The 16,756-nt window shown below is 45.0% G+C and overlaps 1 protein-coding gene across 1 annotated transcript in view; it reads right to left on the bottom strand.

The window, feature by feature from the left end:
* The window catches only part of LOC127009254 (synaptotagmin-15-like), a 96,810-nt gene extending 81,596 nt beyond the window's left edge, over window positions 1–15,214 (bottom strand). The window contains exon 1 of the mRNA XM_050882136.1: window positions 13,479–15,214. Within this exon, the coding sequence (XP_050738093.1) occupies window positions 13,479–13,726 (248 nt within the window). The 5' untranslated portion in view covers window positions 13,727–15,214. The remainder of the gene's footprint in view (window positions 1–13,478) is intronic.
* Between the last annotated feature and the right edge of the window lie 1,542 nt (window positions 15,215–16,756).

The raw sequence follows: 16,756 nt of genomic DNA, 5'->3' as shown, positions 1-16,756 counted from the left end.
TTTTAAGAAGGAAACTTTTATCCCCTTATTTTGATTGCTTTTCATCTTCATTCCGGTTTCCAAAATGAGGCAGCAGATGGGTCGACATAACACAAGCGCGGGAAATCTTATAACACTCGTACCTAACCTTTTTTTTCTTTTTTTTTTTGGCAGTGATGAAAAGGACGCATACAATTTTTTTATTCTGAATTTGTGAGTCTCTCTTTTATTTATTCTAATGTATAGAGATCTTTTACCTTAACTATTCTTTACAGCGTTCATCCAATTACGGTTTATTTTACTTTTCAACCACTGGGTACGCGCGACATATTTCACAGGAATTCTTTTTTTTTTTTAAGTTTCTCTCTCTCTCTCTCTCTCTCTCTCTCTCTCTCTCTCTCTCTCTCTCTCTCTCTCTCTCTCTCTCTCTCTCTCTCTCTCTCTCTCTCTCTCTCCCTTTGATGATCGCCAAGGCCGCCACGCTGGAATGGGTGTCACGCTCGGCTGGCGGCTCATCAGTGTGTGTGAAGGTGAGGCAAATTTTTACAAAGCCTCGGAAACGGCGGCTGAAGTGGCGGTAAAGTTTGGCTCGATTAGCGGAAAATGTGTGTTTGAGCTTTTTGTCTTTTATATTCTCTTTCAAACTTTTTTTTTTCTTGGAATCGCTCGCTATTTCTGCTGATGTTTGTCCTGTGGCTGCTCCTGCTACTACTGCTACCGCTACTACTACTGCTGAAACTACTACTACTACTACTACTACTAGTACTACTTTCCATTTCATTACGGTTTCTATTTTTACTACTACCAGATTACTAACACACCACCAGTACTACTACTACTACTACTACTACTACTACTACTGCTACAACTACTACTACTACTACTACTACTACTGCTACTACTACAACTACTACTACTACTACTACTACTACTACTACTACTACTACTACCATCACCACCACCACTATTGCAGTCACTTTCTTGGTTGTCATTTTTCAAGATAAACAAAACAAAACAAAAAAACTAAGCTAATTTAAACACACACACACACACACACACACACACACACACACACACACACACACACACACACACGAAAAAAATATAAAGGTCACATGGAACAGGACTTAAAACACCAACAAAACAAGAGGCAATTATGTAGATGATACTGAGACGCTGTGTTGAGTGACGAGCACGGAGGGAAGGACGCAAATGGGAGGGAAAGAAGATGCTGGAGGAGGAGGAGGAGGAGGAGGAGGAGGAGGGGAGACGAGGAGGAGGAAGAAGAAGGGAAGAAGGGTGATGGGACTTCTGCTCTCTGACATAATATTTACTCAAGCCACAGGATAAGGAGGAAGAAGAGGAAGAGGAGGAGAGAGGGGAGGAGGAGGGGGTGAGGTGAAGGAAGTTTGACAGGAGAGAAAGAGAGAGAGAGAAAAAAGGAGGTATTCTGTCTGGGGAAGAGTACGAAGAGAAGGAAAAGGAAGCGGTGTAGAAAAGGAGAAAGAGAAAGGAGGAAAAAATTGCAAAGAAAGGGAAGAGGAAGCAATAAGGAGGGGAAGAGAGAGAGACGGAAAGGGAGAATAGTGTAGAGGAGGAGGAGGAGGAGGAGGAGGAGGAGGAGGAGGCAAGTTGTGGTTTGATTAACGGGTTTGTCCTGAGAATGAAATCGTGTCCTGCGTTATTGTGATGCTGCTCTCTCTCTCTCTCTCTCTCTCTCTCTCTCTCTCTCTCTCTCTCTGTTACTATTTTTTTGAGAGAGATAGCTTGTGGATTTTCGGTACAAATATTTTCTTTTCCTTTTCCATAGTGGAGATCTGTGGCAATGATTGTGGTTGGGGTGGTGGTGGTGGTGGTGGTGGTCATTTTGTTGTTGTTGTAGTGGTTGCGATATGAATGGTGGTGGTAGTGGGAAAGATAGTGGTGGTGATGGTCGTGGTGATGATAGTGAAGGTGGCGTGGTGGTAGTGATGAGGTAATGATTGTGGCAGAGGTGGTGGTCGTGGTGGTGGTTGTGGTGGTCGTGGTGATGATAGTGTGATGGTGGTGTGGTGGTGGTGATATTATGGTGGTGGCAGTGGTATGGTTAGCGTGGTGGTGGTAGCAGTGGTCTTGGTAATGTCTATCTTCAAATTCAATATATATTACCAAATTTCTTCAGCCCTTAAACAACTCCTGGAAAACTATCACGTAGAAGACGATTACATTATCAGAGGATAGAGATAAACTATTCATTAAAGACAAAACAATAAAGTAAGTTTGAAGAGGAAAACGTATTTATGTATCGAAAATTGAGGTAAAACGGAGCCAATTCGATTTGCTTTTTACGCTGAAGAAGACAGAGTACATACACATTACTTAGAAACGATCACATGAAGCTACGGCCCGCACTCTCAAACGCTTCGATTCTCGCAATAAAATCGTCCGAAGATCACAAAGGAGATTAGTCGGGTTCTCAGTAGTGCTTTTCAGAACCCAGGTATACACAAAACCCTCGTCACACTATCACTAGGCTCATAAAACTGCCCATGGAAACACCCACCACCTCTAGGAAAGCCTTATCATATGTGGATACGTAAGACCTGAAATGTTTGAGACTATGGGCCTATGTCATAACTGAAACGGATATAAAGGAAAAGAGTAACAATAACTGATTCTTTCTGACCAACCTTTAAGCACAAACACTGAACGTCATATAGAAAGTATAATAAACACACTAAAACAAGAACAGCGACACGGGAGGATAATAAACAACCTGGAAACCTTATTCTTGCCCTTTGGATAAAAAAAAAAAAAAAAAAAATGAGAGAGAGAGAGAGAGAGAGAGAGAGAGAGAGAGAGAGAGAGAGAGAGAGAGAGAGAGAGAGAGAGAGAGAGAGAGAGAGAGAGAGAGAGAGAGAGAGAGAGAGAGAGAGAGAGAGACACAAAGCACCTTCACCCTAGGGCCTAGACACATCACTCTTCTGTCTTCTCTCTCTCTCACTCTCCTCTCTCCTCTCCTCCTTCTCTTCCCTTTCTTCTCCTCCTCTCCTCCCCTCCCTCCTCCTCCGTGGTGTCTCTTTGTCCTAAACTAAGCAAACTCCTGGTGGCTTATGTACGAGAGAGAGAGAGAGAGAGAGAGAGAGAGAGAGAGAGAGAGAGAGAGAGAGAGAGAGAGAGTTAGAGTTAGTCAGTGATGAATCGAGTTGACCGAGTTAGTGAGTGAGTGAGTGGGTGAGTGAGTGAGTGGGTGAGTGAGTGAGTGAGTGAGTGAGTGGCCTGGACTAAATCCCAAAATCAACCTGTCATCCACTCTCAAGTATTAAAACGCCTACTCAGATAATTTCTTACATATTTAACTTCCAATAAAGATCTCTCTCTCTCTCTCTCTCTCTCTCTCTCTCTCTCTCTCTTCAGACAATAAAGCAAGCCAGTCTACTCTTCATTAATTCACATCCTTTAAAGCTATTTTTAAACCTAATCCCGACAGTCTACATTTTTCTCCCTTTCAATGCCCAAGAGAACCCGTTACTTTTAGAGCAAACAGACCCGCGGTACATGTGTTTTATTCCTGTCCCTTTCAAACATTTAATTAAACCAGCGAACTCGTCAGCCAGAGAGTCAGTCGGTCGGCCGCTGAAAGATTACCGAACCGACGATATTTTTAAAGCTTCGATCCAGTGGCTAAAAATATATATGTCTCCCTTCGACCGTCTGGGAGCCCATCAAAGGCATGCTATCAGGTCAATTATCCGTCGAGTCATTCATTCAGATAATAAGTCAATTAGGACGCAAGCCAACTGTCTAACGGTCTGCGGTATTGGTAATCGATTCAACATGTCGGTTAATAAGAACATATCTCATCCATGCACCCACTCACCCGCAAATCCCTTCGGTCAGCCAGAGTACATTCAACCCGTTCTTGTCTCACTCGTTCATCCGTACATCCAGTCAGCCAACCACACCCGATAGTTGACCAACCTTATCTTAGTTCAGCCATCCAGTGCTCTATCTATTTATCTATCCAGCCATTCCTTCATCAAATAAGGTACTCAGTTTAACCTACCATTCATTAGTTAAGCCACCCACCAACTCTTTTATCTATCTATCTATCTATCCATCAACTCAGCCAGCCATCCATTCCTTCATCCAATCAAATACCCGATTTAACCAACTTATGAGGACTTATCCACCAACCGACTCCTCTATCTATCTATATATCCACTCAGCCAGCCGTCCATTCCTTCATCCCAAGTTAACTGACCTTTGATTAGTTCTGCCGCCCACTGATCCGTTTGTCTATCCATTCATGCACTCAGCCAGGTAGCCATTCCTTCATCCACTCAGTTATCCAAATTTAGCCAACCTTTGATAAGTTAACCCAGCCACTGACCCATATATCTCTCTGTCCATGCACTCAGCCAGCCAGCCAAATTTTCATCCATAAAGATACGCAATTTAACTAACCTTTTGAGTAGTTAAGCCATCTACCGGCCCTTCTGTCTATCTATCCATCCTCCTATCTATCTATCCTTCATCCAATAAAGTCCTTAATTATCTTGCATTCCCTTTCACAGTAGCCAGCCACCAACGCATCTATTCTATATTCCTTTATTCCTATTCCTTTATTTATTACTTTATTCCTATTCTTTATTCCTTTATTCCTGGTAGTCAGTTTCCCCGTGTGAAGTCAGGGAAGCACTCACCCACGAAACCATCCATCTATCCAATCATCCAACCACGAAATCATCCATCCATCCAATCACCCAGCTACGAAACCATTCATTCATCCAATCATCCAGCCAAGAAACCATCCAGCCATCCAATCATCCAGTCAGCCAGCCAAACGAACGCCCAACCAGCCACCCGTTCAGACAGGCAGACACCCCCCAACTACAGGTCAACAGAGGGGAAGGAAAGGGTGTGTAAGGAAGGCCAACAGGCTGGATGGTTGGTCCCTCGAGGCTTCGTTTCCGCTTCCTAACGCAGAGGAGCCTCACTGCCTCCTCCTCCTCCTCCTTCCTCTTCCTTTTCCTCCTCGGTCGTTGGCGGCGTCCAGGGGGAAATGATGCCAGGATTTTGCCTTTTCGACTCGGCGGTGGAAGAGATGCTTTGATGGTGGGTCGCGTCTTCCACTTTGCTCCTCCTCCACCTCCTCCTCTTCCTCCTCGTCTGCTCCTCCTCCATCTCCTCAACTCCGTCCTCATAAACCTTTTTCTCCCGTCGCTCTCTCTCTCTCTCTCTCTCATCGAATGTTTACGCTTTCTCTAATCATTCTGTTCTTTATATGGTGCATTTTCTTCCGTTTTCTTTCATTATCTGCCTTTGTTTTCCTTCTTCCTCTTCCTCCTTCTCCTCTTCTTCGTCTCCCTTCGTCTTCAATACTTTTCCCACATCGTCATCCTCTTCTGCTTCTTCTCCTCCTCTTCATCCTCTCTATTAACCCTCATAACCTTGGCATCACGACCCCTCTTAAACTCATATATACACCCACACCCTCGTTCGATACCACTTTCCAGCCTGCCATCTCCTGCACCACCACCACCACCACCAATAACATCGAAGCCACCCATCAATCATTATCAGGCAGCGTCACTTCTAAGGACTCCATAATTACTTGCATGTAGTTATATACCTAATTAAACACACACACACACACACACACACACACACACACACACACACAACCACCACACACCTGTTGAATGAGTGTTTACTGTTTACTCTTTCGTACGGTACACACAATGACCTCAATATTGCAATGTCGTGTGTGTGTGTGTGTGTGTGTGTGTGTGTGTCACTGGCCTTATTGCATGCGCGAGTATTACCTTGAACAATTTCGTCAGGGAGAAGGATTTGTGAAGGAATTAAAAAAAGATCACAACCAGCCACATTCATTCTCTCTCTCTCTCTCTCTCTCTCCCCTATTCGTCGTGCAACAGAACAAAAATCGTGTCACTAGTACAGAAAGTAATTCAGTCAAAGGCATGCCAGGCTAGGAAAGACTCTCTCTCTCTCTCTCTCTCTCTCTCTCTCTCGATCCAGGTAAGAAATTCTACCCTGCCGGAAGCCATTTACCTGTTGTTAGGTACGCGCCAGGTGAAACTTTTGGCGTCTACTACTCCCCCTCCCCCTTCCACCACCGCCACCACTACCACAACCACCACCACCACCACCACCACCTCAAGCATATGAAGAAACACGACCCGAAGGACACGAAAGGAGTAACTAGAGAAGGTAAAGAGCCGCAAGAGAGCTTCAAAAGAGGGGAAAGGAAGAAGAAAAAGTAAAATAAGTAGAGGAAGAATGATAGAAAAGTGAGAGGAGGAAAATAATGAGGAAATACGAGGAAGAAACAAAAGAAAGGAGGAGGAGAATGATGAGGAGGAAGAGAATGAGGGGAAGGAGGAGGTGGAATAGAATGGAAAGAGAATGAGTGAGAGAAAGAGGAAAACAGAGTAAAAGGTAAAAATAGAATCGATAAGGATGTCTGTCTGTCTCTGGTACAAAGGAGTCGAGAGAGAGAGAGAGAGAGAGAGAGAGAGAGAGAGAGAGAGAGAGAGAGAGAGAGAGAGAGAGAGAGAGAGAGAGAGAGAGAGAGAGAGAGAGAGAGAGAGAGAGAGAGAGAGAGAGAGAGAGAGAGAGAGAGAGAGAGAGAGAGAGAGAGAGAGAGAGAGAGAGAGAGAGAGAGAGAGAGAGAGAGAGAGAGAGAGAGAGGCGAAACAATACAAATCGACACAGACAGACAAAGAGGCTGAAAGGGAACACAGGCGTAGGAGTAAGTAAGTAAGTTAAGTAAGAAAAGCAAGAAGTAAAAAGTAATTAAACAAGCGAGGTCGAGAGATGAAAACCTAACTAACGCACCTTATTAATTAACACGTAAAGGTCTTAATTAACGTAAAACAAACAATCACAGAAAAAAAACAATAATACTAACTCGGGCATTTAAAAGTCATTACAGGGATCACACATTCTAAGCCTCTCATTTTTTTCACTTTTTTTTATATATTTATTTTAGCTCATTGTCGATTCCGTGGGTGTCTGATTTGCCGGAGGAGGTTTTTCTTATCCTTTCAATCCTTTCCCACACATATTATTCTTATATAGTTCGTTTTTCTCATATATTTCAGGTCATTGTCCATCACTCTCTTATGTGCGTCCGTCCGTCTGTCTGTGTGTCTATCTGTCGTGAAATATTTTGACAAACAAACAAAACAAACACAAAAACAGCAATACTAGCCAGAGAATTGAAACTCATTATTATGCCCCATCACTTTTATCAGCGTCCGTTTTTCTGTCTGTCTGTGTCTCTGTCTGCGGTGGTGGTGATGGAGGCTGAGGAGGAGAGAAGTTGGCGACGCTCGTTCTCGCAATAACCAAATTATCAAATACATTATTCACGCGTCCGTCATACATATGGACACCTGACTGCATCATGGGTGAGGGGAAGCGTTCTATCTCTCCGCGAACTGGCGAGGAAGGAAAGGGGAAGGATGGCGTTCAGCGGGAGGCGTGGGGGAGGAGAGATAACGAAGCAGAGGAGGAGGAGGAAGTGGAAGAGAGATAAGGGGAGAATTCAAGGTGAGGAAGAGGAGGAGGAGGAAAACGAGGGAAGAGGATGAAGACGAAAAGTGAGGCCAAGAAAGGAAGGAGGAAGATGAGGAGGAGGAGGGAGATGAAGAATAGGACCAGGAGGAGGAGGAGATGAGAATAGGACCAGGAAAAAAAGAGAGAGAGAGAGAGAGAGAGAGAGAGAGAGAGAGAGAGAGAGAGAGAGAGAGAGAGAGAGAGAGAGAGAGAGAGAGAGAGAGAGAGAGAGAGAGAGAGAGAGAGAGAGAGAGAGAGAGAGAGAGAGAGAGAGAGAGAGAGAGAGAGAGAGAGAGAGAGAGAGAGAGAGAGAGAGAGAGAGAGAGAGAGAGAGACAAAAACAAATTTCTTTTATCTGTCAACAAAGCTTTGTCACTTATCTGGACAAACACTAATCAATTCAAGGATTCAGGTTACAAGGGCAATGACATTTTTGTTGTGTGTGTGTGTGTGTGTGTGTGTGTGTGTGTGTGTGTGTGTGTGTGTGTGTGTGTGTGTGTTTAAATACGTATCATATAATTCTCTTTCAATTTATTTCACCCTATACATTTATCTTTTATCGCCAGTCTTCTTTACAACGTTCATCCAATTTCAGTTTATTTCACTTTTCAACCATCGAATACGTGAAACAGATTATACATGGAATTCTTTTCTACATGATCTATTTTTGTGCTCTTCTCTCTCTCTCTCTCTCTCTCTCTCTCTCTCTCTCTCTCTCTCTCAGAAGTAATAGTGAGTTTGGATGCCACGTCGATCACTTCACAAAGGGCAGGACTTGGCGGCCTTGTTACTGCCTTATAGGAGGAGGAGAAGGAGAAGGAGGAGTAGGAGGAAGAGGAGGAGGAGGATAGGAGAGATGGTGGAAAAAGCGGGAGGAAAGGTGACGATGCACGTGTGGAAGATTGCAAAGTGGTGAAAGTGGTTGTCGTGGTGGTGGTGGTGGTGGTGGTGGTGTGGTGGCGGTGTTGGGGGTAGAGGAAGTGTGTGAGAACGAACTGGATAATGCTGAGAAAGGAGATGTATTGAAAGGGAACGAGGGTGAAGAGAAGGCTGTGGTGGAGAGAGAGAGAGAGAGAGAGAGAGAGAGAGAGAGAGAGAGAGAGAGAGAGAGAGAGAGAGAGAGAGAGAGAGAGAGAGAGAGAGAGAGAGAGAGAGAGAGAGAGAGAGAGAGAGAGAGAGAGAGAGAGAAAGGAAGGAAGAACAGAAGGACGAGGAGGTGGTGGTGGAAAAAGACACAAAGTTGGAAAGTTTCGTTTAGTCGGTGCAACGTCTGTGGTCATATGCTGAGGAAGAGACAGCAGTGGCGGTGAGGATACATACACATAAAGGATCTAGAGGAGGAGGAGTATGAAGTGGAAGAAGAAGGGAGATGGAAAATATTTAAGGACGGTAGGAAGCATAGAAGCATGAGCAACAACTTCTTTCCTCTAATGTCTTTTTCAGGAGCAATGCTAGCGGTAAGTGGAAGAAGGGAGATGGAAAACATTTAAGGAGGATACATAGAAGCATGACCTCAATTTTTTCCCCTCTAATTTCTTTTTCAGGAGCAATGGTAGCGGTCTTTTTTTCATTTTTCATTTACTTCTGTCCTTGAGCTGCTAAGTATACTGTAAAAAAAAAGAAAATCTACACGTATACGCACACCAACCCTAAAATTACTCTTGTTATGACGATAAACGGCTGCAGTGAAATTTTGAAGCGTATCGTTTTCGCACTATCTACTTCTAAGGGAGGGTTGTACCAAGGGCGAATGACTCTGGATCGATAAAAAAACCAACCTCCTGCCGATATCCATACCGCATCGCCTCCTTTGAAGCGGTCGAGTTAATTCTAGTTCTGGGATTAGTTTGACATTTCTGGATTTCACGGTAACTGAAATGATAGGAGCTTTTACCCAAGAGTTTCCCACACGTTGTCAATATGAAGGAAGAGGATGAGTAGGAAGAGGAGGAGAATGAGGAAGAGGAGGGGAAAGAGGAGGACAGACTAAAATGAGAGCGTAGAGAAATACAGTAAAATAAAGACAAAACCTTTACCGAACGAGGACGAGAATAACGATGAGAAAAATAAGGTGCAAAAATGACACGGAAAGAAACAAAAACAACAAAAAAAAAATAGACACGAGAAAAAAAATATTGAGTAGCAAAGATCCAACAATATTCTAGTAAAGGTTGAATAAAAAAAATGTGGTAGAATAAAAAGAAGGGCATTGAACGGTGAAGAGGAGAAGGAAAATATGATGGTAGAGGAATGATGAAGAAAAAAGGGATCAGGAGGGAAATTATATATGTCAAACGGAGAACAGAAAGAGAGAAAATAAATCAATATGTATTAAAATTGAGTAGTGAAGAAAAGGGAAAAAAAACAGGGAAAGAAGGATGATGATTAAGAGAAGGAAGAGGAAGAGGAGAACGAGACGAGAAAAGGACAGAAGGAGGAGGAGGAGGATGAGGAGGAAAAAGAGGAATACCAGGAAGAGGAGAACGAGACGAGAACAGGACAGAAGGAGGATGAGGAGGAGGAACAAAAGGAATACCAGGAAGAAGAGGAGGAACAGGAGGAATACCAGGAAGAAGAGGAGGAGGAGGAGGAGGAGGAACAGGAGGAATACCAGGAAGAAGAGGAGGAGGAGGAGGAGGAGGAACAGGAGGAATACCAGGAAGAAGAGGAGGAGGAGGAGGAGGAGCAACAGGGGGAGACTGACGATGATGATGATAAAGGGGAGAAGGAAAAAAAAAGACGAGATAAGGAAAGAAAATGGAGGGAAAAAACACAAAGATTCAACCAGGAAGAAAAATCAGAAAAAAATAGTACAAGAAAAAATATACAAAAAAGAAAAAAAAACCCGGAAAACGAACAAAACACAGCTAATAGGGGGAATGACGTCACCCGTAATTGAGTTGGCGTGGCAATTAGCGGCGCGAGTAATGGGACAGCAGGCGATTTTGTGTCTCGTGTTGGCGATAGGGACGGCCGCCTCGAGAACGTCTGATTGCAGGAAGAGGAGGAGGAGGAGGAGGAGGAGGAGGAGGAGGAGGAGTGAGTGATGGAACTAAATTAGATGGTTAAATGTGTGACGAAGAGAGAGAGAGAGAGAGAGAGAGAGAGAGAGAGAGAGAGAGAGAGAGAGAGAATTAATATTGACAATGATTCTTAATGAGATACATAAATGAGGAGGATAAATATACTTACAATTTCGATTACTCTCTCTCTCTCATCATCATTTCCTCTCTTTATACCACATCAGGAAGGCACGAGACCTGCTTTTTTTTTTTTTTTTTTACTCAACTTCATCTTCTTCTAAAACTTCACATGATACTAATTTACCTCAGCTCGTAAGGGATATGACTTCCTGCTCGACCTGGTTATTTATTTTCCAGTCTTTTATATACGCGTCAAGTTGGTTAGCTCCGCGCGGGTCATCTTCCCTTCCATTTCTTTAATATAAGGCACTAATTAAGTTTTTTATATATATACTTTCGCAGCTCTCCAAAAAAATATATTCTCTCTCTGCTTACTCTAGCACTTAGGCTTCTTTGCTCCATAAACACTCTTCTCTCTCTCTCTCTCTCTCCACATCTTTTTCTTTCCTTTCCTTTCTTCCTGTATTTCTTTCTCCATTTCAAATCATATACATAAACAAACTGTACTCTCTCTCTCTCTCTCTCTCTCTTCCTTCCTTTATTTCATTCTCCATCTCAAAACGTATACATAAACAAACTGTACTCTCTCTCTCTCTCTCTTTACACATCCACTTCACACTCTCCCTCGTAACAAGACCGTTCATTTTCACCTCCCACACTCCCCTTTTGCTGGCCACTGACGCTTCCTCACTCCGCTAATGAATATGGATAACCTTACACTCACTCTCCCCCTTGTTGGCCTAACCTTGCAACCATCCAACCCCCTCTACACCTTTCCCTTTAGGCCTACACACACACACACACACATACACACACACACACACGCGCACACTAATAAACGTTTCAGACACACATAACCCTCGCCTCCCTAAGCTTCCGCATATTTCATTCTCGTTGACTTCTTTCACTTCCACTAAAGAGACAGGGTTTAAAGTTTCTCTTATCTATATACAAGTTTCTATGGCTTGTAGTTGCTTCCGTATTCATTCAGTCTCTATATTACAAGTTTTTTTTATGTATATATATCAGAGGACACGGCTCAAGGGCAATAGAGTAGAAAAAAAAGCCCGCTATTCGCTTGTATCCTCGCTTATATCTATTTTTTTTTTACAGCTAAGGAGACAGTTATAGGGGGTAAAGAAAAATATTAAAAAACCCCGTTATGTATATTCTTTCTCCTATTCCTGGTTCGTGTGTTTCAGTGCCTTTTAATATAATGTTTTCTTCAATACCTTAATGCAGTCTTTCATGTCTAGTGTAATGTGTTCATCCGCTCATACCTTAGTTTTTCATATTCTCTGTTCGTATCCTCTCTTTTGACATCCATTTCTGGCACATCGTTTTATATATCCTATCTAGTTATTGTGTTCATTATCTTATGTCTGAATCTTTCCATCACTTCTTTACCGCGTCACTTGATCATGTTATCTTTTATCCATTCCATCCCTCTTTCTTCCTACACTTTATCCTCTTTTCCTCCCTTTGCTTTTCCTTTCCTTCTCTTTTATGAAACTTTTACCAAACCATTCCACTCACATTCTAATCCCTTCAACTCTTCATTCCTCCCTCCACGACTTCCTCCCATGGCAAACCGCCCTTCCTTCCTTCCTTCCTTCTTCACGTATATAAACTTTTTACCGTCCATCTCTCCTCTCCATACTCCTGCTCTCCCACTTCCATTCCCCGACACGCCAGCACACCTCCCAGCCCACTGCAATCACCTTTGTCCGTGCCCTTATCCAGACTTAGCCTTCCACCTAACGCCAACCACGGTAATGCGATCTCAGGGTCACAGTAAACACGACTAAGGAGGGGAGACGGCAGGAAGGGAGTATAGGAGGAGGCTGGAAGGGGGGTGGGGGGTGCGGGGAGGACTAATAAGAGATAGATAGATAGATAGATAGATAGATAGATAGATAGATAAATAGATAGATAGATAGATAGAGAGAGAGAGAGAGAGAGAGAGAGAGAGAGAGAGAGAGAGAGAGAGAGAGAGAGAGAGAGAGAGAGAGAGAGAGAGAGAGAGAGAGAGAGAGAGAGAGAGAGAGAGATTGATTGGAAACTATATAATAAAGTAGGTTAACAATAGAACAAACACAAGACACACACACACACACACACACACACACACACACACACAAAGAAAGGTCGATGGAACTACTTTTTTGTCCTTCATAAATCAATTGTTACTCGACCGTCGATATTTCGCAGGTGTGCTTACATGTGTGTGTGTGTGTGTGTGTGTGTGTGTGTGTGTGTGTGTGTGTGTGTGTGTGTGTGCAGGCGCCTATGAATAATTAAATCAAAATAACGATGAAAAATTAACATGGGCGACTTTTGCTACATTTCAAAGGGAAAAAAATAATGTGTAGCTCTAAAAGAAAAGCCGCATATTGGTAGTCACAGAAAATGAGTGAATGTGAGTGAATATGCACGTGGCTCGCTTCTAAATGCCGCCCCTCCCTCCTTCTCTCCTTCCCTCCCTCCCTGCCTCCCTGCTGCATGCCGGAACATAGTTATCCTAATTCTTCTTCTCCCCTGTACTGTTTAATTTGAATTCTTTCCAGTCACTTTCCTCCCCGCTCCGTCCCCTTCTTGACTAAGCCGCTTTGTACGGGTCAAGAGGAGGAAAAGGATGAAACGAAAGAGGAGGAAAAGGAGATGAGAGGACGACGAAGGGGACCAGGACTCAGACGAAGAGGAGAGTAAAGAAATAATTAAAAGAAGTAAAAAAAAAACCAGGGCAAAAGAGGAGGAGGAGGAGGAAAAAGACGAGGAAATTAAACTGACCTAGTGAGCAGGGCGCCCGAGGTGAGGTCTTTCAGCCTGGTGAGGGAGTGGTGTCGTGTGCGGTCGCCGAGGAGGTGCGGGAGGGCGGAGTGGGAGGGTGGGGTGCGGGAGCCTGGCCGGACGCCCTGACCCACCACCTCCCCGTTGAAGATGTACTTGAGGGAGTGGTGGCGACGGATGGGCTCGCGGGTGGCCATCTTGAGGTAAGCCGAGACGGGTGAGAGACGTTCCCCCGGGGAGTCATCCATGGCACTTGGGTACGAGGGGTATTCAGGCACTGGCAGAAGCACTGGGCACACGGCCGCTGGTCAGGCACGCAGTTTGGCACCTCTCAGTCTATCCCGCTACGATGCTCTCTCGTCTGGCGTGTGTCGGTGTCCATATCCACCTGTTGGTACTACGTCGCTTGCTCGGACACGCGATCAGCAGGACTGGGTATATTTTTTTCTTTTTTTCAGGGTTTTGTCGTACGTTTCTATGCAAAGTCACGAGGGATTAGCGGGAACAGCCCGTCTTTGGAGGTTCCTGTTATGCTCTCCAGCTTAGGCACGCGAGATAAGCAATATATACGGTACAAGGAGTTTTAATTATGTTTCTCCTACGATATTTAGCGAGAAAAGAGATGCTTGGGTTATATCAGGGACGCTTGGCAGTGGTCCATGCACTGACAAGCGTGGGAAAGGAATGACGGATGTTGCCGGGGTCTGGACGACGCTCAGGGCCCAGGAGAGCCGCCCAGTGTCCTCCAGTCCGCGGCGCGAGCCTGGGCCGTGTGGCTCCCGGATGGTTACTCGGCACCACACCACCACGCGGCCGCCGGCAGGGGGAGGCGGGGCGGCGGGGGGAGAGGGTGAGACGGCGGAGGGCTGCACACCTTTACACACACACACACACACACACACACACACACACACACACACACACACACACACACACACACACACACACACACACACACACACACACACACACACACACACAAGACAACTCATGTGCGCAGTGGCAGATGAACAAACGCAAACGGACAGTGGAAAGTAGGTAGACAGACAAATAGACGGAGCAACACACACAGACACACACACACACACACACACACACACACACACACACACACACACACACACACACACACTGAAGTACCTCTAAATTAGAATCTTCCACGTGAATATTCTATGTCGTGATAATTAGGGCGGAGCACGAGCTCAAGACGTCAGCAGGTTGTAGTCTTTCTCTCGAGGCAGTGAACGCGTGGCCTCACTCACACACCCTGGCCGGTGGGCAGCACAACACGCGGGCCACACCCTGGCGTCGCCTCCGCCAGGAACCCCACCGACGGGAGGGTCGCGCACCCCTTGACTCCTCCGATATCGAGCCAAATGGATGAAAATAAGTCCGATAATAAAAAATCCCGATACTAAAGTGTCGCTTCTTTCAAACGAATTATCGCATGAGCGTGCATGGCACGGGCGTGGCAGCCATGAGCATGAGGCCCCTGAGTGGTCAAGTGCCTCGCCAATTTGGCGCCGTGGCCCCGAGGAAGGAAAGAAGGAAGGAGTGAGTAGAGGCGTGGACGGCGGGAGGGCGGGGCTGGCGCGGCCGCCGAGGGTGTGGCGCCTGCACGGGTCGGCAGCTGGCAAGGGCGGGGCGGGGCGCGTGGTGCAGCAGCGTGCTCAGCGGTGTCCTGAGACCTACTAACCTGTTGGTTACCTGCCGCCCGACACAACCTCCGCCTGACTCGCGCCCAGACAGCACCGCCTCGTCCACCTGTGGCGTTTCCCCTCACGCAGCAACATGACATTATATATATATATATATATATATATATATATATATATATATATATATATATATATATATATATATATATATATATATATATATATATATATATATATATATATATATATATATATATATATATATATATATATATATATATATATATATATATATATATATATATATATATATATATATATATATATATATATATATATTAGGTTATATGTATGTAAGCTCCTTGCATTGAATGCCAAGCGCGCGCTCGCACGCGCACGCACGCACACACACGTACACACACACACACACAAAAAAAAAAAACTAAAACTAAAACCTACTGGTTTCATGTAAGTTTCGCCTTTCTCGTTAATCCGCCGAGAGGCCGCCTCGGGAGAACCGCCCCCTCTTGGCCCACCCCGGCCCCCGCCCCGCCCCACTCGGCCGCTACTCAACAGGTGCTCCCCTCACCAAACTTGCGCACACACACACACACACACACACACACACACACACACACACACACACACACACACACACAAACAAACACAGACGCCCCCCCTCCACAGACACACACTATTTTTCCATTATTATGCAATCCAATAACAACTTTACCCTCATGTAATAATAAGTGTGTGTGTGTGTGTGTGTGTGTGTGTGTGTGTGTGTGTGTGTGTGTGTGTGTGTGTGTGTGTGTCATTCACGAAGGGTATGATCACGTGTTGGACTCGCGATCGCCAGCCAGTACTCTCACCGGAGGACCTTAGGGCTGAATAGCAAGGGATCTGTAGGCATCACAGTACGCACAGCCGTTCCCTCCCCCTCCCCCCCCCCCACACACACACACCTCATCCCCGTTATTCATGGGGGGACACTAACCGCACCTGTCAGCGGTAACCTTTTCGGCCACGGCAAAGCAAGAACCGAACAGTGACTGATGACAAGATGATGAGGTTGTTGTTATTTTTATTTCCACTGTCCTTAGTTTTATTATTACTATTACTACTGCTCCTCTTGTCTTCCTCCTCCTCCACCTCATTTTCCTTATCCACTACCACGCTTTCTTTTATGTGTGCGTGCGTGCGTGTCTGTGGGGGTAAGGGGGCAAGCTAACAATATTGACTAACTACTTCGCTTGCTGTGTACGGAGAATCACCAGTCGCCAAATTACTGTCCATGAAAGAAGAGCAAACACTTCCCTCCTCGAACTATGATTGGCGGACTCATTTGCTTTTCATTACCTCTTTTCTCCTCTCCTCGTTATAACGCTTAAAGCTTGACTTACAGAGAAATGGTGAAGTGATTATAATGATGGGGGAGTGAGGGGTAAGGGAGGAGGGAAAGGAAGAAAGGAGGGAGGGAAGTAATGAGGATTGAAGAAAAGATGGAGACTAGGATGCGTAGAGTGTGAGGGAGAGAGAGAGAGGACGAGAAATAACAGGAATACAAAAAGGAGTGGGGAAGAAAGGGAAGTAATGGAATAGCAAGGGGAAACAGAGGGA

This window comes from Eriocheir sinensis, chromosome 40 (genome assembly GCF_024679095.1).
Source record: "Eriocheir sinensis breed Jianghai 21 chromosome 40, ASM2467909v1, whole genome shotgun sequence".
Taxonomy (NCBI): domain Eukaryota; kingdom Metazoa; phylum Arthropoda; class Malacostraca; order Decapoda; family Varunidae; genus Eriocheir; species Eriocheir sinensis.
This window is presented reverse-complemented; position numbering and strand designations above follow the sequence as displayed.